The following is a 25,664-nucleotide window of genomic DNA, read 5'->3' as shown; positions in this document are numbered from 1 at the left end:
CTATCCTGTTTGGAGAGTTGGCTTGTTATCCAAGAGAATGTTTAGTGGTCTCTTGTATTGGCTAGAGATGAGATTTATAATCTCATTAGTTTTCATAGCGAAAGCTTTTATCTAGACAAAGTCCTGTGATTTTTTTCTTTTATCTCGAAAAAGGTTTTTCATGTTAAAATTGTTTTTTTTTTTTTTTTGAAAGATTGACTTGATTTGTTTCAATGTGTTCTTATTGTATGCATATTTGATTGTCTCTGTGTATCTTCATTCATATACATACAAATGAGAAATTACTTGTTTTTCCAACGATCTCCTCCCAATAATCGAAAATGTACTTCAAATGGTATTGACAGCTTCTCTGTTGGTTCTAAGAAATACAGATTGATAGTGAAGGTGAACCAGCTTAGAAGTCGTTTTATCTGGAAAAGATTCAGCCTTGTAAAGAAGATCTATACCCTGCATATGCTTTCTATTGGCAATTAACACCAACAAAATGATTTCACTTTTATAGTTCCTGAATTTCAAAATCCCAAAAGGCTCTACTAAACTAATAATTCCACAAAAAACTTGATTTGGGGACAAATCATAGATAACCCTTCAATCTCTGGGTAAAATGCTGTTTAATTACACAGCCCCCACGAAGGAACTGATCCATTTTGGGCAACTCTGGTTACTATATTAGATCATAGGTCCATTTGGCCATTTGGATCAACCAGATGTCATGCTTTGGCTAACTCAGAACCATACAGGCCAGCAGGCTTCAGTTGCAACCCCAAAGTCCCCCTATTTGATATTCTCTACACAGAAATCTTTCTTTTCGTCAAACGAAACTGGAAAATTCCATTGTGGGAAAAGGAACTTTAACCGGTGCTGCATAGCTGCGTGTACCTGTGTTTAGGCACAGCCACACATAAAATGATCAGTGCACTTCTGGTCCTTTCTGTCTTGCCAAAAAGGTGTATCAGTCATTTCATACGTGACTATGCCTGGGCACAGGTACATGCCGTGCTATGCCACCAATTAACATTCTTTCTCCCATTGTTATCACGAGAGATTGAAAGAATATAACACTCAACTGGGCCGAGTAGTACAAAACCTAGTTGGGGCAAAGAGTGCAAATTCCAGGCAGTCCAAAGAGGCAACGAGGCAAAGAGTACAATCCCAAATGGACCAGGTAGAAAATAAAACTTTTGTGGGCCAAATAATGCAAAATGAGAGAGCAGGAGGCCCATTTCTTAATGTGACCAAGGCTTGCAAAAGTGGCTTCTTTTAACCACGTGGCATTGAACTATTGGGCTGTAATTGTCCACATAGAAAGGAAATGGAACATGTGCACCTCTTCACTTGTCAACTCAATGTTATATCTCACTAATTATTTTAAGATGTCCTCTTGTATATACTATATTAATTATTATAATATTTTATTAAAAAAAAAGTTAGTATAAGATTAGGGAAAAAGAACGTTGTCCGTTAATGTGATCTATGCCAGCACCTTCTTTCCATATGAAAATACATCTTTGCCTCCTCCTTTTGAGGAGAGAGATAGACATATGGAAGTGCTAGCATAGGCCACAATCTTGAACAGAAAATCACTTCCTGATTATTAGAATTTTAGGGAACTATTTTCTTTCACCGCCACCACCATTGCTACCACTACCACACCACACCCAACCACATCCACCTCTGCCACCGCCACCGCCACCACCACCCCCATCTCCACTAATTTTTGGGGTATTTAATGGTATTTTTTAAATTTTATAGAAGTTCTAGAAACATAAATGATTGTGCATATCAAATGCGTTTTTGTTTTTTTTTTTGGCCGAGAACTAGAAATTATTATGTGTTACCAAACGTGTTTTTTTGCCCAGAAATTTGGCCTAGTAATAGAAATACAAAAAGTCATTTCTATAATAGAATCATGGCCCAGAAACAAAAGTGTTATCATGTAGGCCCATAGTAGCCCAATGGTTGGTGCTTTATCTATTTAACAAGCAGATTTTCTATAGTCCCAGTGGCATAAATAAACCATCCAAAATGAGATTCCTTCCTAGATGCTTGTTTACATATTTTATTTTTGGGAAAATAACTTGTACACCTCTTGTACTATGGGCCAATTGCTTTATAATCCTAATTTTTGAAACTATTACTTGAACACCCCTGCATTTATTTATTTTTAGGTTAAAAGGGGAGCTTATATTAATTATAAGATAATATGAAAATTACAGTCTGAAGTACCTCTTCCCAGTGGCATCTTTCTGAACAAGCTCAGAGAGTGCCACAGGAAGGCTTTGAGGGCAAAAATGGAGTTCTTGGGGAGAGTACGTAAATCCAGCCAGGTAGTCCGCACAGCTGTTAATTTCTCTAACATGATGACAAAAGGAACAATTACGGATCGCGTCCCGTAACCCTCGTATCTCCTCAATCAACCACAAAGCACACCAAGGGGCCTGGTACTGGCCCACAATCATTTGAACAGCAGCCTGCAAGTTTGAGCAAACCTAAACCTGAGAAAGGCCCATCTCCTTAGCCTTCGCAAGGCCACGCATGATCGCATGAAGCTCCACAATGACCACGTTGCTCTCCAGCAACCTACCAGCCACCGCAAATACAGGTACACCCAGGCAGCCTCTACCAATTGCTCCATAACCACCCAACCCGTTCTTCATGGAACCATCACAGTTCAAAGCAGTCTAGCCAGGGGGAGGAGGGGCCCACGTAAAAATAGTAGCCACCGGCCGAAAAAGGGTAACCCTGATACCCCATCCATAAAAAAAGGCTCTATTTTGACTATCGTCCATTACCCGAGAAGGAAGATCGAAAAACTTTGCCTGGGTATCCAAAATAACACGACGGAACACACCTTCAGCAGAGCATGTTCGCATATGGAAAGCCCTTGCATTCCTTTCTTGCCAAACGCGGTACACAACCGCATTGAAGCTAAACTTGCGAACACGGCATAAGAAGGAATCCCCTCCAAAGTGGCCTACTAACCAATCAATTTCCTCCCCCCACGAGCCCAAGGGTTCTCTGCTAAATCCGTTAAGGCGCAGAATAGACTTCCAAATACCCGACGAGAAAGCACATTGAAAAAGTAAATGATCCAGGGTCTCAGTAGCAACTTGGCAAAGGTAGCAGGAAATATTACTTACCAGTCCCCAACAAGCAAGCAAACAACGCGTGGCTAGTCGCCCTAGCACAGCTAACCAAGTGACAAAGGAGAATCTTGGTTGAGCATTGGAGAACCAAACCAGGCGATGCCATCCAACCTCCCCACCATGCATTCTAACAGACTCCCAGGCTGACTTGAGCGTAAACTTCCCAGTTGAAGAGGCAGTCAAATCACCCTCAAACCTCCTATGAACTTTGGTACTGACAATCTCATCCCACCTATCAAGTAGCGCCACATCACCCACCGAATTATCCCAGACACCATCATCACACTGGATCGAGTGAACAATGTCAAAACATGATCGGCCAAGAGCATTTGCAATCAACATGCCAGGCTTAGCAATGGGGCCGTGTGGCAGCCAAGGATCACTCCACAAAAGAGTCTCCCTCCCTGTGTTGATAAGATGACGTGTACATCCAATTGCAATATGTCGCGTCCGTAGTATCTCTCTAAAAGTGGTAGAACACTACGTAGGTAACGACAGGGACCATATGGAATGCCTTTTCAGCCACCTGTGCTTAACAAAATCAGACCAACCACTTCTATCTGAAGAGGAGATAGACCATACATGGCGCATAAGAGCAGCAGTATTCCAGTCACGAAGCCGATGAAGGCCAAGACCACCCTCCTCCTTGGGTCGATGAACAGCTGGCCAAGCAACCTTGTGCATTCCTGAATCCGAGTTCCCTTTCCACAAAAACTTCGCCATCATCCGTTCAAGGACATCGACAGTGTGTTGGGGGAGGCGAAAGACATTAACCCAGTGAGAAATGCACCCCATAACAACAGATTTGATGAGCACAACTCGGCTGGCAAAAGAGAGAACCCTTGCTTTCCATGTAGAAATTTTCTGCTCCACCTTAGAAATAAGCACTTGAAAGTCACTGGCCTTCAATCCACGAGAAGCAATTGGTACACCAAGGTACGTAATAGGGAGGCTACCCGCAGCAATGCCCAAAGTGTCTTCAAACAAGGCCTGAGTCCCACCCGAGCAATTAGCAAAGAATAGGGAAGACTTGCCATGATTTATGTTGAGCCCAGATAAGCAAGAGAAATCCTGAAGCAACACCTTCAAAGCAGCATCATTTTGCGACGAAGCCTTGCCAAAAACAAAAAGATCATCGGCAAAGCAAACTGAAGTTAACTCAGGCTTGTCGCAAAAAGATCACCCTTGCATTTTACATTTTCTTACAAGTAACCCATGTCCGTTAGTCAGTCACCATCGTTTAGGGAACGACATCATGGGTTAGAAAAATCCTAAATACCCAAATTACCCTTTAAGGACAATGAAATTACACTTTTAGCCCTCTCCTTCTTCTTCTTCCTGCAACCCCACCGCCCTCTACCCCCCTACTGCAACCCAACCCACCACCACGCCCCACCCTCAGAAATAGAACAGGGAACAAACTCAGGCCACCGTCCCTACCATCGCTTACACTCACAATTATAGATCGGTGAGATTCAGCCAAATTAACTTATAGAGATTGTGGATGCAGGTGCAGGAGCGGAGATTGGAAATGAATTCATCTGGGAAGTGTACAGGTGGGATTGGGCAATTGAGAAACTTGAGATCTTGCAATGTCCTCGGGGATTTTAAGGCGGTGATGGACATTTGAACGTCGTTGAAGAAGCTGATGAATCGAAGCCAGACAAGGTGCCTGAAGGGCTTTCAATCGAGCATGAAAAGAAAAAAGATTCACACCAAAAATTCTAGAGATGACGTTGTGTCCTCCAGGAGCCTAGCCTCCAGAAAGCACAACACCAAAGCTTGTTGGACCAAGCTAAAATGATGGGCTATGATGAACGTCGTAGTCTTTAGAAGACGGTCTGGACGTACAGACTACAGACCCGCATGTATCTATAGCTACGTAGCTCACACGCAGAGGGAGAGAGGGCTTTAAGAATCTAACCTATTTCCAGAAGGTGGCTACAGCTCGAAGGAGTACCAGAACTGGAAGTTGCACGCCGGTCGTCGAAGGATCCTGGAACTGGAAGAAGTTGTGTTGCTGTTGCTCTGACCCTTGCACCGGCCGCCGCTCTCTGGAGTTTGGCAGTGGGGGAGAGCAAGCGCCACCGCCGCTCTCTGGAGTTTGGCAGTGGGGGAGCGCAAGCGCCACCGCCGCTTGTAAAGGGGTAGTGTGGGAGGAAGAAAAGGGTAAGAAGAAAATGTGAAACGAAGAAGAACATTGAAGAAGATTGTCCGAAGAGGTTTGGGAACAGAAACTTACAGATATGTCTAAATCATAAGTAGATCTCCCAAAAACAGAAAAAAAAAAAAAAAAAAAAAAACCTGGGTTTCCTGCAGCGGAGCTAAAACCATCTGTTTCTCCCCTATTTTTGAAGTTGCAAAACACTTCACCGAGTTGATTCAGCTCTGTTTTACGGTCATAGTTGCCGAGATGGCTCTGATTATGATCCTATTATTTAAAACCCTTCCGAAAAATATGTGAAATCTCAACTCTCAAACTTAAGTCCTTCTTCTTTGGAGAGAGGAAGAAGTAGAACAGGGATGGCAGGGGCTAGGGTGGAGAGGAGTTCGACGGTGGGGGTGGCATGAATTTCAAAGGGTTAGGGAATGGGTGGGTGGGTGGGTTGGTTGCAGCAGGAGGTGTGGTTGCAGGAAATAGAAGAAGAAGACGACGTTAAAGGATATTATTAGTAGGTGTTTCATAAAATGAGGAGAAATAAATTAAAATGAAATAAAAATTTTACTTTGTCAAGTGATTAAATGAAAAAAGAGCTTTCAAATTGGAGTGTTGGTTAGGAATCGTTAAGATTTAAGGAGTCAATTCAATTGACACTTTTAAAGAAAGATTTAAATTGACGAAAAAAGACTTGATTAAATTGTTATTTGAAAGCTCAATAAATCTTAGCTTTGTATCTAATATCTTGAGATACTGGCAATTTTAACAATGGACTTTCGCCCAGTTTAAGTTGCCTCGAAATGGAAAAAAGTGTTGTTGTTTTTCACCATTCCAATGGGACTTGGCTATCCTCTAGGCGTGGTGAGAGCTGCAAGATCTAATCCAACAAAAATAAGGGTGTTTGAATCATTTCACAGGTGAATCGATTTCTGATGAGTTATACCTCCAACTTGCGTCACGGGGAAGAGAGCTGAATTCGTTCGAATGGCACCCAGGCCATGTGTTGATGCCTGCAGCCTTGCTCGATGACTTCCAGCTCAGGGGTGTGCTGCAGAGGCGCTGGACTGGGGAGACATCTCGAGATTCTCGATTTCCCTGGGCCTGAGCAGCCCAGCACCAGAAGTTGGAATTTAGACGTGACCTGTAACGGCCCTTCCTCTGAGTTTGTGGTGGAGAATTGAGAAAGGCTTTCAAGCGCACGAGAGCACAAACACACACGCACTTTATCTCTCCGGCCTTCGCTGAGGCGCTGAGTCCACCTCCGAAGTCCAAAGAGCAAAAGAGCAAAGAGCGAGAGGCCGACACTCGTCCGAGGCGAAAAAGCGCACGATCCATTTGTGCTAACTACCTAACCATCAATCAGCCACTACAGAGCTGCCATTTGGCACCACTCAGTGATGCGGCATCCCCGTCTCTGTCCAACGCAGTTACCTTTCCTTCGTTGCCAGCCTCAAATTTAGGCCCCAACCTCGTTTTCTCTTACAAAAATTAAATCCACAAGGAAAAAAAAAAATAGTGGCTCAGATTGCATGTCGCTCCTCTGCTCTCTCCCTCTCTGGAAGTGTAGCTGGTTTTAGGTCTCTCCGAAACGCCAAACTCGTCTTCTTCTCTGCTCTGTTTCTCTCACTGTGCTACTGCTCACCTCACTTCAGTTCCCCGACGAATAGGTTTCAAATTCTGAGTAACGCTCGTTTCGGATTGCGATGGTGGCTTTGCAAGGTGAGTTTTCTGATTCTTATGTGCTATATATATAGGATTCTTCTTGATATTTTTAGACGGAGATCGATTCATAGATTGATGCTGGCTTCTTCTACTTGTTTATTACTGATTCAGTTTCTTTTACGTTCTAAGGTTTCGGCGTTCTCCGGTTCGTTTTGGTGAGGATTCTGACAAAGGAATTTTCTTTTAGTGGATTTGTTTCAGTTGTTTCGAATTCAGAGAAGCTTCTCTACAGCGGTGGATTCTGAAAAAACAATTGGAAAAAAAAAAGGGGATTTCTTTTCTTTGTTTTGCTTCTCTCCAAGGATTGGTATTGGTGTCGTTTTTCTTGTTGTCCGTGCTGTTCTTAGGCGCAGACACGGTCCCCTATCGTTGTCTTTTCTTCCTCTCTCTCTCTCTCGCTCTCTATTTTTTTTTACCTGTAGGATTAAGTAATGAGGTTTTCTTCACGGCATCGAGATTCACCCGACTTACTTCGGGAGAGATGGACAGAGGAGACTGTTCCATGACTACCATCTGCTTCTTAGTGAGGATTTGAAGCAGCGATAGGCTGCGAACGTCCAGTAATGGATGCATATTCTTCGGGCGAAGAACTGATTATAAGGGTGATTGCCGTTTCTTGCCTTTTCAACTTACTTCACTTTATTTTACCATCCACCATGAAAACTAGTTCTTAATTTTTTCTGTAAATCTCTGTTTTTCTAACGTCTCTGTGTACCCCCCCACACCCCCCCCCCCCCCCCACCACCCAAAGAGCAGACCAGAAAACCATATACTATTACTAAGCAACGGGAAAGATGGACAGAGGAGGAACATAACAGATTTTTAGAAGCTCTGAAGCTGTATGGCCGAGCTTGGCAGCGTATAGAAGGTTATATTTTATTGAACTTTATGTTCCTCTTCTACTTCTAATTTTGGTGTGTTGTTGAAAGTTAAGTTCAGATTACCCCTGCGGCCCTGCGTATAATTTCAGAAGGCTCGTTTATGTGTTATAATGATGGTTACTATGATCATTCTTACTCATTCCTTCATTCATTTGTTTTATTTATTTATTTATCTTTTGGTTGTTTTAAGCTTCGGATTTGGATCCTTGTTTGCTTTCTGTTTGGCTAGGAATGACGCAGTGAATGCTGTTTGTCTTCATTTTTCTCTTACTTCGAGATATGTTCCTTCTCTTCTCTTTTGATTCATGTGTTGTGCAGAGTTCATTGGAACAAAGACTGCCGTGCAGATTAGAAGTCATGCACAAAAGTTCTTCTCAAAGGTCTGTTGATAACCTATCATGATTATGTTTATATAGGAGTATTTTCTCTCTGTTTCATATTAGCTAGATTTTACTAATTACCAAGTTAGTGGACCGAAATTGTTGCTTTGACCTGCATCCCTTGAAAGGTTCTGAATTTCTGAGGAGTTTTTGCTAGATTGTACCCAGTTGATGAATTCATGGAACAAAGTTGTTGCTTCAATCAACTCTGTTAGACAAGGTCTGAATTAAATTGAACATGAACCACTGGTATTTAGCTTTGTGTTTGCAAATCTCCAGCAATCAACCTCACAGTAGCTCACTGACCTATCTGAATTCTGAATACAACAAAGAGGATCCTGGACAAATAAAAGGAGTGCGGGATAAATATCACATTTAAATACATGTCATAAGATTGTGAACTCACAGAATCTGCGTGCATACCCTTTCATTGTTTGTGTTCCAGTTTAGCTCCTGGGATCAATGTGTCAAGTCTTGGTTTCAAGCTTTATTTCAACCTTTTTTACCTTGCTCCACATCATAATTTATTTAGAATTTCCATGTTCCAGTTTGTGTCTGAGATAAATCAAAGATATATAAATAACAAATAATAGCTTTCTTTCCTGTGTTCTCTCCATTCATTATAGCGTATTCCTATATTCTTCCCCATGTTACCTAGATCTTGACTTTTCTCTTTATCCTTATCCCCCTTCCCTATTCATATTACTGTTTGATGCGACCAAACCCACTCATCTTCAGAATCAGTACAGAATGCCACATTTCAGGATTTCTCATTATTTAAGTCCTCTCTTGTGGTGTTCTTATGATTTTAATATCTCCTGATAGAACTTTTTGTCCCTTTCTTATTTAATAGTTATCCTATTCTGATAGAACTTTAAGACACTCTTGGGGGCTTTGCAAGGCCGTTGACAAAATTGTTTTTAATCTTTAGGAAATTCAAGTTAAAGCTTATGACTTTAGCATCTAATTTAGTTATGTACAATAATTGGCAACCAAGAAAAAGCCAGCAAAGTTTGACTGCATTTTCTCATTGATTTGTTTTTAGTTGATCTCAGAATTCTTTTCCTATAATGATTTCTTTTTTTCTGCACAACATATTTGTTTGCTTTTTACCCCATGTTTCTCATTTGTTAGAATGATTTTCTCTCTCTGTTAATGGTTCTTCATTTTCAGTTCAAGGGCTTATAACAATTAAAAAAAAAAGGACATACCCAATGCACGAGGCTCCCGCAACTACGGGGTCTGGGGAGGGTCATAATGTATGCAGCCTTTCTCCCATTTCACAGAGAGACTGTTTCCCGACTTGAACCCACGACCACTAGGTCACAATGGAGCAACCTTACCATTGCACCGAGGTCTTACCCGTTAAGGATCCAATGTTCCAGGAAGCTAATCTAATCCTACCTCTTCTGGGCTGAAATACATCCTCTCACTTGCCCTTGTCTACTTATCACCGCATTCTGGCGTCGGAATGACATGTCGTTTAAGGGGACGGGGGACGCCCTAGTAAAATGAGGACAGAAAGACATGAGATCAAGAGAGAAGGGATCATAAAACAAAAGGATCCATGCAAAGAGGTGATTGACAGGATATATTAAAGTGTCGGCTGCCGACCTGACGCACCACTGTATTTTAGAAAAGTATAAACATAATGGTAGTAAGGAGAGGGCACAACTAATGCATTACAAGACACTCTCAATAGGTAAAATAAGGTGCATATGCAAGCAAGCAAGGCACAGAGATGGTAAGGTAGTGCCTAAAACTAAACAAATAGGGAGATACCTAGCCCAAAAGAGCTTGAAGGTGGATTATCATCTTCTCATGATCAATGAGGTTTCCACGTTTGATCCCAGGCCTTAGGTAGTTATTCCATCTGAGCCTGCAACTCTTTCTGCATCTAAGTAAACCTAACAAAATCCATACCGAAGAAAGAACTGGTGAGTAAAACAAAAAAGAAAAAAAGAAGTAAATCCAATACTGTACAGGAGATGATCTTTTCAAGACCTCAATCCCTTAGTTGAGCAAAAAATGAGGACCATCATTGAATACATAAAAAAAAAACCGTCTTCTTCAGGTGCTCTAAACCAAGGAGAGAGAGAGAGAGAATCCGGATGGGGATTCTGCTCTTCCGGATCGAGCTAGAGGTAATTTGAAATAAGAAGATATATATTAGAAAAGTTGACGTAACCTCTGAAAAATAACACCCAATAAATGAAGGGTTCTTAGGATCTTCAAGAGCATATTAATTAAGCGCTTAACATTGAAACAAACAAACCCCTTCTGACATTTCGGTCTATGATAGGCTTATAAGGTATCAACATATGACAAACGTCCGATCTTAGGATGCAATAGACGGCTGGGATAAAAAATGAAGGAATCTTTAAATGACTTTTAGTGCACATGGGTTATGGACAAGTAGCATGATCCGATGTAGTTGACACCATTTGCCTTTAGATTACGCCACCTCTCATTAGACCCGCGATGGAATATTTAGCGTTGGGCTTCCGTGCATACGATTTTCAAAACCATTTTTTTGCCTTGATCGAAGCACGGTCTTTGGTGAAAAACCCAGAGGCTCAAATATAATTCCCGAGAGCTTCATGTCTTCATCCTCCTCATGGTTAAATAGTCGAACACTTGGCATGCATATCATGCCTTAGCTAAAAAACCGGAACACCTTGCCAGCTGGTCACCCTGCGCAGGGGCCTTTGCTAGCAAGCCATCCAACCCCAACGCGTGGGGACCCTGCCCAGTGCGGCTGCATGCTGCCGGGGGGGGCTCTCTGTTGTGCACGGCCATGCATGCCATGTGTGCACGACACCTACCACTATGACCTTGCCACTTCAACCAGTATTTGCCACATGTCCTGCACATCAGCCAGGCCTAAGAAAGACCAAAATACACTTGCTTCCACTACATTGTCATTTCATTGCCACACCATATCTGACTATAAAAACATCTTTGACACTGCCATAAGTATGTCATGACTGAAGAAATGACCATACTGCCCCTGATCAAGCTGCAATATGACCAAAATCCCCCTGATCTTTGCACACACTGCCTCTAATGCTGAACAATGACCAATAGTACCCCTGGACACTGTACTCACTCTTCAACCCTATTATGACAACAGATGTTGCCAACAATGACAAAATCTACCTTGCCAGTTTGCTGCTGCCTGTGATCCAATAAGTTAAATCACCTAAATGGGCTTATTTTATTGGAAATAAGCTTTGGGCCTTTGATCCAATGTGTTTTCATTGTAATGGGCCACTTTAATGGGTAGAGATTAGGCATACGGGATTAGTTAACAACAACTCAGCCTTATCCCAACTAAATGGGGTTGGTTTCGTTACCCTCTAATCAGCTCTATTTGAGGTCATACTTGATACAAGGCCTAAGGTATGCATCTCTTTCCTCACCACTTATTCTAAGGTCAGTGTAGGTCTGCCCCTGCTTTGTTTAGTACCTTCAATCTGAATCAAAGCACTCATTCGTACTGGAGCATCCAAAGGCTTCCGTTGAACATGCCCATGCCACCTCAACGACTTTCTTGTAGCTAATCATGTATCGGAGCTACTCCCAAACCAGCTCTAATATGATCATTCCTTACTTTATCCTCCCTAGTTTTGCCACTCATCCATCTCGATATCTTCATCTCCGCTACATTGAGTTTATCTATATGATGCTTCTTAATTGCCTAACACTCCGCACCATTCATCATAGCTGATAGTATGACTGTCCTATAATATTTTCCTTCTAAGTTTAAAGGAATACACCGATCATACAACACTCTGGATGCACCTCTTCACTTTATCCATCCTGTGAAACATCATCCTCTATTCTTTATTTATGATTGAGCCAACATACCTAAAATAATCACTTTGTGGAATCTCCCTCTCTTCAATTTTCACCACCTCATTATTCATCCTAATTTAACCGAAGTTACACACCATATATTACGTCTTCGTTCTACTTATCTTAAAACCTTTTGATTCCAAGGTTGATCTCCATAACTTTAACTTGGCGTTAATCCCTGCTTTTATCTCATCCATCAAAACAATATCATCAGAAAAAAGGATACAACAATGAACCTCATCTTGAATGTCTCTGATAATAAGCGCATACAAATAAAGGCTTAAAACTAATCCTTGATGTAACCCAATTGTAATTGGGAATTCACTACCTTGGCCCCCCACAAGTCTTACACTTGTCACCGTACCATCATACATATTTTTAATTTTATCCACATATTTACTGGAAACAGTTCTCTTCTCTAGTACTTGCCAGATTAACACTCTAGGGACTCTGTCATAAGATTTTTCTAGGTTAATTAAAGACCATATTGTGATTCTTCTTGCAAACTCTAAATCTTTCCATAAGTCTCCTAATTAGGTAAATAACTTCTGTCATGGATCTTCCTGGCATAAAACCAAATTGGTTCTCCGTAATAGTAGTTTCTTTTCTCAAGTGGGTTTCAAGAACCCTCTCCCATAATTTCATAGTATGACTCATTAGTTTTATGCCTCTATAGTTATTGCAACTCTGAATATCACCTTTATTTTTGTAAATCGGAATCACAATGCTTCTCCTCCATTCGTATGGCATTTTCTTTGTGCTCATAATCTTATTAAACAACTTGGTTAGCCAAGATAAACCACAGATTCGTAAGCTCTTCCACACTTCTATTGGGATCTCATTTGGGCCTTGTGTCTTGCCTACTTTCATCCTCCTTAAAGACTCTTTTACTTCAGACACCCTAACTTTTTGTATATATCTACGACATGTGGTGTCTTTATGGATAATGCAGTCCTTCGGAACACTATTACTTGTGTGTTCATTTAGTAGGCTGCAAAAATAACCTTCTTATCTCTTCTTAATGTCCTCATCCCTTACTAGTACTTTACCATCTTCACTTTTAATACATCTAGCATAAGTGAGATCTCTACTCTTCCTTTCCCTCACTTTCGCTATCTTATAGATAGTTTTTTCCCCTTCCTTTGTGCTCAAGTTGTTATAAAGATCTTCATATTTCTTCGCCCTTGCTTTCCCCACAATCTTCTTAACTTCATTTCTGAAAAACTTATACCTTTTGTAGATCCTCTACATCCTTAGTCCTTTGCCGTGTCTTAAAACTAGCTTTATTAGTCATTTATGTTACCTAATTAGTTAAAGAGTGGGTTAGGCCTTTCCTTTTTGTGTGTGAGTCTGTTTTTGAGTCTTCTATATAAATTTGTAAGGGGGTCCAGCATTGTACACGAATTTTGATTAACGAGAAGCTTTGTCTTTGCTGTCTATCATGGTTTGCTCTTCCTTGTGCGAATCAAGGTGTGATTGGTGTGAACTCAATCAGCACCTTGCGGTGGGAAGCCCGGGTGCCATTGTTCTTTGTTTATCCTTGTTAAGGTATTGTTCTGCTGTTTATTTTCCAGTGATTCTATTTTTGGATATTCTGTCCAGATTTGTTCGTGCTATTCATCAATCCTACTCACTAGGATTGTTAATTTGAAGGTTTTCTGAAGTGCCGATTTCAATTCTGATTTCATAAACCTTTTATCGATACTGTACTCTTCCGGATTCTGTTTTTAATTTCTGTATCTGTTGAGTATTTGGCACAGCCCAACCTCAAGTAGGATTACCATTAAAGACCAGAATCTGGAAATCGATTAGGTCTGTTCTCTGATCTGTTGAACCTGAATTTAATAGCATCTATTGATATTCTATTCGTCTATAATATTCGGTAGCTGATCATCGATTTGAGTCCTATTTTGACAGCTTTGCCCATGTCTAGTAGTACTAGGATTCCTCAATAAAATCCCATCCATCCATTGGATCAAGCTGAACTTGTCAGCAACATCAGTCCCCTTTAAAGAGGAACTTGTTCAGACTTGTATCCTGATCTGACCATCTGATTCTGTTGCATGTGTTTTCTCCCAAATATGGTCGTTTGTCTCTCTGTTTCAATTCTGTTTCAGTATTGGTTTAACCCTTAAATCAGTACTACATTAAAGATTTTTTAAATTATTATTATTATTTTTTAAAGTAATGTGTTGGGTACTTTATTATATGGATACATATCCAACATTAGCTACAAACTAGGATTGTCATAAATTACTAAAATTGAAAGTCAAATCTTGAATATATAGAGTGACATCATATGTTCCAATCTTGTTTAGGTTTTCCTTATTTTATTGAATTTGCGTTTATTAATTTCATGCTGCAAGTTCTAGTTACATTCCTTTGTTACTTAATGTTTTCTTTTTTGGATATCTATATTGAATGTGCCAGAGCATTAAATATGGCTTTCTAGCCTACTTGGAAATTGTGCATTGTTGTATACATGATTTGGCCATTTACCTATGTACAAATAATAAATTTAAAAACAAAAAAGTAAAAAAGAAAAAGAAAAAAACTGATGACCTAATCAATTTATTGCATGAGTAACCTAATTAATCTTCCAATTATTACATGTAGATCACGGAAAGAGTTATTCTACTTGAATGTCTAAAGTTCTCAAATATCAATTTACTGAAACGTGAATGGAGGCAGCTGCAGGGATGATTTTGTGAATTCATTGGATTTGTTTATAACATGTCAGTATAACTAGGCAATGCCTAATGGTGTAGACTTTTCAGTTTTTCTTCTCTCTGGGAACTTGCACTTCCGTTTAGTATGAGTCAGATATCTGCATTCCATCAGCCAACGAAAGAGTGTCCCATGCGAATCTTGACAGATTTCTGATTTGCTGCTTTTTGAACTAAACACCCTTGCATAATTGAATCCAAGCTTCCTGTTCTAACAAATGATAATTTTATTTCAGTTGGAAAAAGTGTCTCTTATCAAAGGCATACCACTTGGACAAGCTCTTGACATAGAGATACCTCCTGCACGTCCTAAAAGGAAACCAAGCAATCCATATCCTCGAAAGACCAGCACAGGGGCTCCTCAGTCTTCTCTTGTCAATGATGGAAAACTGTTGACACCAGCTTCGCATCTGCATGCTGGTAAACAACCACTGGACTTGGAGAATGGCCCACCACATGAGGTATGTATCTTATCCTTTAAGTCTATTCTGTTTATGCTCCAAGTTTCCTTCTTTTATTTCTAATTCTTTTTCTGTTGCACCATCAGAAACCTGCTCATTATGAGAAATCTGCTAGGGCAAAAGAAACTCTGAATCAGGACAACTGCTCGGAAGTCCTCACTCTTTTCCATGAAGTTCCCTGCACTTCCTACTCTTCTGTAAGCAAAAACTGCATACCAGAATCTTTTGCACTTGAAAGTTCATCTCACTTCAAGGAGTTCGTACCCTCAATAAAAGATATAAATGACCAGGGTACAACTGATGAATCCCATCTCACCGTCAAAACCAAAGTGAGTAAGAAATTGGACAGAACCGATGCCGACTATACAGAAATGAATAATGGTGTCATTGAAACCCTGAACTTGGAGAAATCCAGTCCAAGTTCCCATGATGAACAGGTCCAAGAAGCAATAACAGATGAACCAAACAAGCCAGAAATGCTTGGCCTGTTCTCCACAGAGGAAATGCAAACAAATCAGAATTTCCCAAGACATGTTCCTTTGCAATTTGTGGATGGTATCTCAGGAACATGCATGCAAACTCTGGGCCCTGATATGACATACCCTACACCCATCATGCACCAAGTTGGGGGAGCTCATGGAAACCCAAACCTGTTCACAAAGCCAACCACTTCTGCAAGTAGTGAACACCACAGTAACATGTCAAGGCCTTCTGTTCACCAACCCTTGCCAACTTTTCTTCCCCCCTTCACCCCATTGTGCAACAATCAAGAAACTTACGGATCCTTTCTCAACTTTTCTGCTACTTTTTCAAGTCTTCTTGTATCTACTCTGCTGCAAAACCCAGCCGCCCATGCTGCAGCAAGCCTGGCTGCTTCATTCTGGCCCTGCACGAATATGGAAGCTTGGGTAGATTCTTCATCTGGTACTCTCGGAGGGATTCCATTAAGACAGATTAGTCCACCTCCTAGTATGGAAGCAGTTGCTGCTGCTACTGTTGCAGCTGCATCTGCATGGTGGGCAGCCCATGGACTGTTGCCGTTGTGCCCTCCTCTTCACACTGGTTTTAATTGTGTTTCTTCACTACCCACTGAAATTCGATCAACAGATACTGGTCAACCCACAGTAGTCAATAAAGATAAAAAGGACAACACTTCTCAGGATCCACCTTGGGAAGATCAACAACTGGATCCTGAATTCTCTGAGGCTGTGAAAAAAGACTCAGCATCCAAGTCTCCACCTGCCTCATCATCAAATTCTGAGAGTGGAGGTACTAGGTCAAACAGCAGTGAACTGAAAGATCATATGCAGAAGCCTGTGCAGGATCCTGGGTTCCATGAGTCCAACAAGGCTGATGCAAAAAAACAGGTTGACCGCTCCTCATGTGGCTCCAACACAGCTTCCAGCAGTGAAGTAGAGACAGATGCAATAGAGAAGAATGAGAAAGGTGAGGAAGAGTTGAAAGAAATTGATTTAAGCCCTGCATCTGTTGAGCCAAATAATCGTCGCAATAGAAGTACCAGTAACATGAATGAGTCCTGGAAGGAGGTCTCAGAAGAGGTAATTGGACAGTTCTTTCTGGACACAGATTTCTGATTTGTATCGTCTTGAATATTACACTCAAAATGATTTTAAATTTTGTCAGGGTCGGCTTGCCTTTCAAGCACTTTTCTCTAGAGAAGTACTGCCACAGAGCTTTTCACCTCACCATTATGATCCGAGGAGCAATGAGCATCCAAGGTCAAGTTCCAAAGAAGGAAATGAGAAAGGCAAAGAGGACACATTGCAGGTAGATCTGAGTAGTAAGACATGGAGTACTTGTCTAGATCATCCAGGAGTGGAGAAATATGAATCACTGAGAAGCAGTAACAATCCTGAGGTGGGATTGCTGATGACGGAGCTTGGGCATGCAAGGCTGAAAGGTCGTCGAGCTGGATTTAAACCATACAAAAGGTGTTCACTTGAAGCCAAGGAAGACAAGCTGGCAAGTGGTAGTGGCCAAGGAGAACAGAAAGGTCCTAAGAGGATATGTTTGGGAGGGGAAGCTTCAACTTGATAATGCATGCTATCACACAGCAAAGGAAACCTTTGCTCATTGCATGTCATTCTTGGTTTTCTCCGTTCTTTTCCTCGTTTAAATTAAAGTTGTGAAATAAACGAAACTCGTTGTGTCATTGTTTGTACTTTATGCATTTTATTGTGCAAACGCAGGGAGAGGGACTCCATTCAAAATATGAGAGTAAGAGCTACTTGTGGTCCACATGCATGTTGCCACACCTTCCTCTGTCTTCGGCTAAGTTTCTGCTCAGTTTGTTTTTTCGAAATGAATAAGCATGGAAGGAATAGTATAGCTGAGGTATGCTAAAAGTGTCTCTCCCTCCCCCCCCCCCCCTCCCACCCCCTTTTTGGGTTGGGGGAGTGGTACAGTGCTAACAGTATCAGTCGTACTATATATATTATCTACAATGGTTGGGATGATGTACTACAATGGTTGGAATGGCAACATCATCCCTTTATGTGGTGAGTTGCCACAAATCCTTTTCCCAAGTAACCAAAAAAGCAAGGGAAAAAAAGTTAAAGAGGTTGCCAAAGCTTATTTGACATTTCTAAACTCCGGAGTGTGCCCCATTTAGGAGGACCAACATTGCAGCATTGAGTAACGGATGGTATTTAACTCTCCTAGCCCAACTGCTGCTAGATAATATTAGACCAGTTAGATGCGCCTTCTCATTTGGTTGAGAGAAAGTTGTGGCGTTTGGGAGTTAGTCTGATGGGTTTTCAGGCTGATAATGTATCTCCGGATTCTCAGCTAAAATGGTGTATTCAATGGCAGTGCCATTGCTTCATCCACAATAAAAGACGCATCATGTAGAATGGCACACTCATGGCATCACATCTTCCAGCGGCAAGAGCCTTGCTGATTGAAATATTATTTCCATAACATCTGGTATCTCCTCACCACCTGAAATTGATGAGTACGGCATTCCGTTCTGTGCAAACCACTTCTTGCCATGTGACAATAAGTAAACAATTCCATTCATACTGCGTAGTTGATTTGTTAAATTCTGCACGATCATATACAACAATGAACTCTCCTTCTGCACACTGAGAAACAGAAGAAGCCTGCTGAAGTCAATACCAGTTATGGAACATTATTAACTCATGCATTTTTTTCCCCTGTTGGGGGTGGGACTCTGTTCAGTTATTATATACGTCTGACCCTTCTTCTTGTAGTTTCAAGCCTTCTTCAGGCTCAGTCATATCATGTTTTGACTGTTAAAGTTCCAGTTATTCGCTCATGACAATGCTTTGTTAAGGAAGGTTTGGGGCTAGTGGGCTGAGATGGGAGATGGGAGATGGGAGATGGTTCTCAAACCCAAAATATCATTATGGTTTGTGGTAGTGATCAACCAATGAAGAGGATCAGTAACGATTCTTCCTAAATCATATTTAGTACAGGAACCAGTTCTTCCTGGTAAATCAGGCCCATGATCGATCAAGTATGATTGAATTGATATTATGTGGCAAATCAAAAACCTTGTCTTTCATTTGAGGACTGTGAGACAGGGTGAGAAGGTGATAAAATCATTGTAATATGAGCAGATGACCCAAAAGAGCTTCCTACTCATTGTATCACTGAGATCAGGCGCTTCTTCAAAGATTGTTTCCTTTTTTTTTAATCTTCCTAGATGCTAATTCTACCAAGGCTTTGTTTATAGGCACGGTGTTTGATGCTTAGTTAATTTGGGAGGGAGGGGCCAATTGAACCGTTTCTTGACAAACAATTCAGAAAAGAAAAACGTTTCCGTTAGATGATGAATTTTTGTTTGCAAAAACTGCTGAAAGACAGCTATACGTACGGTTCTCTCTCTTTTGAGTTTTTATCCTTTTTTAAGATTCTAATCGATAAGGACCGAGTTTCTCTTCACTGGGAATATCTTCTTCACTCCCAGTCTCCCATCAATACAGCGGCCACTGGATTGCATTAGGGAAGAGTCAATCCCACTGGAGTATGTGATGACCCAAGATAAGATTTCGATGGCTACATGATGACATCAACTGTGGAAGAAATTCTTTATTTTCCTCATTGGTGAGAGAAACTTGGGAAATTTACACATACCACCCCTGAGGTTTGGCTAAAGGATATTTCACCCCAGTTTTGGAAAATTCTGCGTATCCTGAAGTTTGCAAACGGTAACAAATAAGTCCATTCCGTCAGTTCATGACTAATACTGTTAAAAATTAGACTTAGAACTGATGGAATTGTCCTTCTGAGAAGAAATCAAAAAAAAATAAAAAACCTGCAACTCATCTTCTCCAAACTCTGATTTTTAGAAATCAAGAAGAAAAAGTGCGATTTCTAATTCTACTTCTGCTCAACCTACTCAACAACCCATTTGTTACCGGGAAACAATCTCATTTCCCGGAATACCGAGTTCTGCTCTCCCTGAATCCGCCATTACAGACGACCCAGGAGCTTCACTCCAGAACTGGAATGTCTCCACACAAGCACGCACCAATTGATGAACATAACAGCAGCCTCCATGATTATGAAGTCTAACCATGTTCAGACTACAGGAATTTGGGGCCTGGGCATGATCAAAAGGACAAAACCTGCAGGCCAAGCTTTAGTTCTTCTGGATCACTTTATTTTGCTTCCTTACCCAGGATTCACAAACATTACTTAAAAACAACAACAATAACAATAAGACCCACTGAGCCACAACATCTAATTTAAACATTCTTCCCTGCAATCCCATCAGTTCTCCCATTAAGCAAAGACTGAAACTATTAAGTAATTACAAGTTACAGCCCATAATGGGCATCTACCTGTTCTGCTAAATTTTCAACGAAGAACACACAGAAGGAGACTAGAGACACCCAAAACCCAACCCTGATTGAAGATATAATCAAAAATCAAATTAGAAGAAAGATAAACAAAACAAAACAAAAGGCAACTAAGAACAGAGCAGCAGGGAATGAATCCGAGTGACTCTGTCAAAGCTCCCGATGATCCGCCACATCCACGGTTGTGGTGCACGAAAATAACTTGCCAAATATTTTGAAAAGTGCCGCACAGGACATCTCCTTCACCTTCCTCATCACCACACACTTCTTCTCACTTCCTTCCTTTTCTTCTTCTTCTTCTTCTTATTCTTTTGAGTCACTCTGTCTTTCACACCCCCAAAGCAATCTGAAGAGCTTGAAATCAATGGATCTCTCCAACAATATGTTCTCCGGTGAGATTCCCGAATCTTTTGCGGAGCTGAAGAATCTAACGCTGTTGAATTTGTTCAGGAACAAGTTGCACGGGGCGATTCCAGATTTCATTGGTTATTTGCCCGAGTTGGAAGTGTTGCAGCTTTGGGAGAATAATTTTACTGGAAGTATTCCTCAGGGACTTGGAAGGAATGGCAAGCTTCAGCTCCTCGATTTGTCGTCGAACAAGCTGACGGGGATTCTTCCTCCGGATCTCTGTTCTGGAAATCGGCTTGAGACGCTGATCTTATTGGGGAACTTTCTGTTCGGTAACATTCCTGAATCAAGTTTAGGGTTAGGGTTTGAGGGTGGAGCAGAGAGTGATGGTGAAGATGGTGACGATTCGGTTCAGGCAAAGAGGTTGAAGAGGAGCGATTGAGTGGCAAACGGTTTTAACGAATCAATGGGGGCACTGGGATGGTTGCAACTCACCTTCCCCAATCGATTTTGGAGAAGATGAGTTGGGGCAAGTTTTGTTTTTTGGTTTCTTTTTTTTTCGGTTTTTTAGTAGAAGGGCAATTCCATCAGTTCAAGTTTAATTTGTAACAGTGTTAGTCATGAACTGATGGAACGAGCTTATTTGTTACTCTTTGTAAATCTCAGGGGTACACAGAATTTTCTAAATCTGGGGTGAAAATATCCTTTCGTCAAAATAGTATATGTAAATTTCCCGAGAAACTTTTGCCTAATATTTGTTACCGTTCCTTTTAAGGGAATTTTTTAATTTTTAATTTTTGTAGGGACTTAAGCTCGTTATATACTGCGGATAAGCACACCAAAATTATTTAACCTATTTATTTCATTCAACAAAATTAAAATTAAAGAGAGACCGATGATATGTCTATTCTATTTTTGGTTAAGAAGAAATATATTCCCATCAATGGAATGGAATAGAGAGGATATGATCTAGATTAGCACTGTTATAATTTTTAATCAATCGATCCCAAAAAGTGTCCTAGGCAACATTTAGGTGGCCCACCAACTGAACGCTCATGAGATCGACGGATCAACAGACTTCGTGCTCCGGAGGAGTATCACGCAAGCCCCATAATAAGTGATAATGTCATCGTGAGGCCGAGGGAAGGTGAGGAGAAGCCCTCACACTCTCACACTATCTTCTCATTTACCTTATTGGAAGTTGCAGAGCACAGAATTGTGGTGGTTCTGCACAATGCCGGGCCCCGTCGTCGAAGAGGAGGAACAGCTCACCTCCGTCAAGGAGCGGCGTAAACTTCAGGTTTAGAGGATTCTTGTATAAAACTTGCGCCCTACTTTCACATGCTTTGCCATTTGTTAATTGATTTTTCATCATTCTCTTTCCTATTTGACAGAACGATGAGCCCGTAGTTGAGGATGTTAAGGATGACGACGAGGACGACGATGATGATGATGACGATGACGATGACGAGAAGGACGACGGAACCGAAGGTTCTTTGCTTTCTCATTCCTCAGCACTTCTATCAGCGCTTTTTTAATTTCTCTTATCGTCCTACGTCCATCATCGTCTCTACATATTCCACCACTACAATAATACTTGATTGATGCAGTAGATTGGTCTTAGAGTTTCTCGATTCATTTGTCCTTGCTGTTCTCACTTTTGTTTGACGAAACCGTACTATATGCCCTAGATTTTGTTTTGCTTTAGTCTGTAGGTTATGAGTATCTAAGTACTCTTTGTTGCCTGTGAGATCTATCCTTGATTCTCAAAGCTGATAAATTTTGTTTTAAAAAATCTTGCAGTGATTTAGGGGAGTGCTTAATCTCTTCCCCATCCCCACCCCTTCCCCTTGTGTAATTCCATTGTTCGCTTTACGGAGCAGGTACAAATGTTTTTGTGCTAAATAATGTTGAATGTTTTGAGCGCAGTCTGATGATTAAGTAACATATTTAGAATGCAGGGAGCTGCTTACATATTTGAGTTTTTTGATCCCAATGAGACCTCATATGTTCGTGGACCCTACTTACACCTGTAATTTCTGTATGTTAGCCTAAAAGTGTTCTAAGAGCAGTATTCTTGCTTTGATTCTCTCCATATTTATGTCAAACCTTTAGTGAGAATTTCCTTAAAGTTGGATTCTCTTGGTTGTGTTATCTTTATGATGACTGACTGACCAAGATTTTCAACTGATATTGCAATCATCCTATTCTATTTCTTTGTTTTCCCATCTGAATTGTGATTTACATCTTTATTGTGTTATATAATGCTAATTTCGTTTTATTGGTGAACATTTTTCGAGCTTCTTGGATGTTTTTCATCCAGTCTTTTGGATTGCGCTTTGCCTCTCAATCTGCTGGAGCATTGTTTGTTTCACCTTAAAATAGTTTCCTGGAAAAACGAAGTTTTTTTTTTTTTTTTTTAATGTTTTTTTGCCATCTCTCAACTTTTAGTTTGGTTATGACAAGGAAGTACACTTGGGCATGGTTGAATGAGGAGAAGAATCCAATCATATGATGGGGGTGGAGTCCTCCATGGGTGCCAAATGTATCTGTGGTCAAGATACACCACTTATTTTATTTTATTTCAGTAAAACTAAAACATTTTCCCCTTTCCTAATCATAAGTGCAATTTGTGATTTTCAATTCCTATTCACTTTGGGTTTGGCATAGCCAGGCATGGTTGTAAATATTTTCCTCAAGATAATCCCTGCATCTTCTAACTCGGATTATGTATTTGGAATGGAGACATTTATTGGGGAATTCCAAGGTGGATGATGGACAGAAAAAGTAAAAGCAGGGTATGAGGATTCCTACTTGTGTTGTTGAAGATTCAAGTTTATCAAGATGGGCTGATGGGCTTCCTTCTGCAGACTGCCCCATGGAGGCTACACTACCTGTTTTGTTTATGCTTTTCTGTGGAAACCAAAGAGCCTTAAAGTTTTGCTGATTTGTCAGTACTTGGCCTTATCGGTGCATGGAAAACCTTAAAAAACACCTAAGTTTTAGGCATAACATGGTGCTTGGTTACTCTTAGTTGTTCTTCAAATCATGTCTCTATCTTACGGTGTTTGATCTTCTGAAGCATGAGATGCAAATGATGTAGGACTAGGGTTTAAATGTACATTTGTAGTAGTGTAGTACAGAGTGCTTGACGCTTGCAGGTAGAGTTGTTGCTGAGAAGTTAGAACACTAGAATTATAAGTTTCTTGTAGTTTGTTATAAGCTTGAATCATATATTTTTTCCACATCTAGGCCTCCAGTTGTTTCTTGCCTCCATACCATACCAATGACCATTTCACCCCATAATCATTTTTCCCTAGCCGCACCTGTGAGGTTTACTGAAGTGGCCACTCAAGCAAACATTTCTTTTGAATGGAAGCCAACGGAGACTGATGACTTGGCTAAACTAGGTGCCGTCTGTTCAAAGCTATGTTTTGGCCTTTTGGAGACAGGTTGCCTTTGTGAGATTGTAACTTCTCTCTTTCCTGCTGTCCCCCCCCCCCCTGGCACTCTTGGTTGTGACTATAGGCGGGCCGTCTCGCAGCTGTTGCCGTAGTCATAGCTTATTTTCTTGTTCCAATATAATTTATTATTATATGTAATAAAAAATCCAATTTTTTGTCTGTTTTGAAGCTTAAAACTTTTCAATTTTTGCAACATAATTGATTCTGTATAGATCTCTAAATCCACAGCTTATTAACATCTTTCTGTGATGGTTCTGGTGAAAATCTATGGATAGGTAGATTCCAAGGTCTTCTGCACACATCTCATGTTTCAGCACGATGATCTAATGACAAGACATATTTTATCCACCTGGGAAAAAAACCATCTTTCTGTGAGAGTTATTGTGCTTCCAAGTCTTAACCATTCTGTGATCTATCTAGGTTTCAACTTTGTAAATATTTCATTTCTCGCCTTGTTTATTTGAAAGAAAGTCTTACTTGCCCATGAAATTCTGTCAATAGGTGAACAAGGTGCAGGGACGAATGAGAGCTCAAAGCAGAGCAGAAGTGAGAAAAAGAGCCGTAAGGCGATGCTAAAGCTGGGGATGAAACTTGTTATGGGTGTTAGTAGGGTCACAATTAAGAGGACCAAAAATGTAAGTCTTGGTTAATTATCCTGTCTGTGCAATCTTCCTGACAATAAAGATTGATAGCTTTCTACAGCTTAGAAAAAAAAAATTAATAATTTATCTTTTGTTTTTGTTTTTTTTTTGGGGGTGGGGGGTCTGGACCCTTCAGATATTGTTTGTCATCTCCAAACCTGATGTATTCAAGAGCCCAAATTCTGAAACATACGTCATATTTGGGGAGGCAAAGATTGAGGATTTAAGCTCTCAGCTGCAGACACAGGCTGCCCAACAGTTCAGGATGCCAGATATGGGATCAGTAATGGCAAAACCTGATGTTTCTGCTGCCGCGGCTGCCTCACAGGCTGATGAGGAAGAGGAGGAGGTCGACGAGACAGGGGTGGAGCCCCGTGATATTGATTTGGTGATGACACAGGCGGGAGTGTCAAGGGCCAAGGCTGTCAAGGCTCTCAAGACACACACTGGGGATATAGTGGGCGCCATTATGGAGCTCACCACATAGGTAGGTTGCAGATCATGTCTTGATATCTTGCTCTATTGATGAGTTTTTTGAACCCAAAAGTACCAGTTATCATCGGTGTCAGATTTATTACAATTTGATGATATTGGTAAATCATTAGCTTTCTATAAGATTTTGAACAAGTTATAAGCTCAGAGATTTCAACACATTTTCCCCTCCATGTATGTTTTGCTTTCATTTTGGTCAAAGAAAATTGATCTCTTTTATCTTTGGTCAAAGAAATACGTGTGATGGATGTAATGTGAGGGACATTGCATGGTAGAATTGGCCATCGGGCTGTGTTCCTGTAGTGTACAGCAAACTTTCCGTATGGTGGTCACCTTCTTTTTGGTGGGGCTAAGCATTGCATTTGGTTTAGGACAACAACTTAATTGACAAGGATATCTAAGCTTCCTTAATTCCCTTCTATGCTTGTGAATCATCATCAGATAAACTGAAAGGTGGTTTTTGTTTGTTGAATTGTGGGGTGTGCCGGTTGGTTGGTCGCCACATCTACCTCATTGTTACGCGACCTGATATAGTGCATT

General features: G+C 40.8%; 4 protein-coding genes across 5 annotated transcripts; 3 read left to right on the top strand and 1 right to left on the bottom strand.

The window, feature by feature from the left end:
* Window positions 1–2,210: 2,210 nt before the first annotated feature.
* Window positions 2,211–6,639, bottom strand: LOC122666093. The gene is made up of 5 exons (XM_043862203.1): window positions 6,315–6,639; window positions 3,698–4,294; window positions 2,793–3,550; window positions 2,496–2,681; window positions 2,211–2,405 (listed from the first exon to the last, which is right to left on the bottom strand). The coding sequence occupies exons 1-5, from the start codon at window positions 6,637–6,639 to the stop codon at window positions 2,211–2,213; spliced, it is 2,061 nt and encodes a 686-aa protein (XP_043718138.1).
* A 341-nt stretch (window positions 6,640–6,980) lies between these two features.
* LOC122664473 (protein LATE ELONGATED HYPOCOTYL-like) lies at window positions 6,981–17,505 on the top strand. Of its 2 annotated transcripts, none has more exons than XM_043860302.1 (8): window positions 6,981–7,023; window positions 7,156–7,181; window positions 7,449–7,628; window positions 7,783–7,894; window positions 8,226–8,287; window positions 15,108–15,332; window positions 15,419–16,891; window positions 16,977–17,505. In XM_043860302.1, the coding sequence occupies exons 3-8, from the start codon at window positions 7,590–7,592 to the stop codon at window positions 17,385–17,387; spliced, it is 2,322 nt and encodes a 773-aa protein (XP_043716237.1). In that variant the 5' UTR covers window positions 6,981–7,023; window positions 7,156–7,181; window positions 7,449–7,589; the 3' UTR covers window positions 17,388–17,505. The 2 variants fall into 2 exon arrangements, with proteins under 2 accessions (XP_043716237.1, XP_043716236.1); XM_043860301.1 differs by having other exon boundaries at window positions 7,156–7,310.
* A 3,038-nt stretch (window positions 17,506–20,543) lies between these two features.
* On the top strand, window positions 20,544–20,969 carry LOC122666092 (leucine-rich repeat receptor-like serine/threonine-protein kinase BAM1). Its single transcript, XM_043862201.1, has one exon. The coding sequence runs from the start codon at window positions 20,544–20,546 to the stop codon at window positions 20,967–20,969; it is 426 nt and encodes a 141-aa protein (XP_043718136.1).
* Window positions 20,970–21,739: 770 nt separating this feature from the next.
* LOC122664056 (nascent polypeptide-associated complex subunit alpha-like protein 4) lies at window positions 21,740–25,398 on the top strand. Its single transcript, XM_043859743.1, has 4 exons — window positions 21,740–21,827; window positions 21,922–22,018; window positions 24,493–24,626; window positions 24,769–25,398. The coding sequence occupies exons 1-4, from the start codon at window positions 21,762–21,764 to the stop codon at window positions 25,117–25,119; spliced, it is 648 nt and encodes a 215-aa protein (XP_043715678.1). The 5' UTR covers window positions 21,740–21,761; the 3' UTR covers window positions 25,120–25,398.
* Window positions 25,399–25,664: the final 266 nt, after the last annotated feature.

The sequence above is a fragment of the Telopea speciosissima genome, chromosome 6 (assembly GCF_018873765.1).
Source record: "Telopea speciosissima isolate NSW1024214 ecotype Mountain lineage chromosome 6, Tspe_v1, whole genome shotgun sequence".
NCBI lineage: Eukaryota > Viridiplantae > Streptophyta > Magnoliopsida > Proteales > Proteaceae > Telopea > Telopea speciosissima.
Note: the sequence above shows the minus strand (reverse complement) of the source record. Positions and strands in the feature narration are given on the sequence as shown.

Bases quoted from the DNA above. Each gene is read 5' to 3' on its own strand.
- LOC122666093 (XM_043862203.1), bottom strand. From the start codon at position 6,639: ATGGATCGTGCGCTTTTTCGCCTCGGACGAGTGTCGGCCTCTCGCTCT. The intron at 3,551-3,697 runs GTTGGTCTGATT...TTATCAACACAG, and splicing joins CTCCTCTTCAGATAGAAGTG to GGAGGGAGACTCTTTTGTGG. The intron at 2,406-2,495 runs GTTTAGGTTTGC...TTGATTGAGGAG, and splicing joins AGGAGATGGGCCTTTCTCAG to ATACGAGGGTTACGGGACGC.
- LOC122664473 (XM_043860302.1), top strand. From the start codon at position 7,590: ATGGATGCATATTCTTCGGGCGAAGAACTGATTATAAGG. The intron at 7,629-7,782 runs GTGATTGCCGTT...CCCAAAGAGCAG, and splicing joins GCGAAGAACTGATTATAAGG to ACCAGAAAACCATATACTAT. The intron at 7,895-8,225 runs GTTATATTTTAT...TGTGTTGTGCAG, and splicing joins AGCTTGGCAGCGTATAGAAG to AGTTCATTGGAACAAAGACT.
- LOC122666092 (XM_043862201.1), top strand. From the start codon at position 20,544: ATGGATCTCTCCAACAATATGTTCTCCGGTGAGATTCCCGAATCTTTT.
- LOC122664056 (XM_043859743.1), top strand. From the start codon at position 21,762: ATGCCGGGCCCCGTCGTCGAAGAGGAGGAACAGCTCACCTCCGTCAAG. The intron at 21,828-21,921 runs GTTTAGAGGATT...CCTATTTGACAG, and splicing joins AGGAGCGGCGTAAACTTCAG to AACGATGAGCCCGTAGTTGA. The intron at 22,019-24,492 runs GTTCTTTGCTTT...TTCTGTCAATAG, and splicing joins GAAGGACGACGGAACCGAAG to GTGAACAAGGTGCAGGGACG.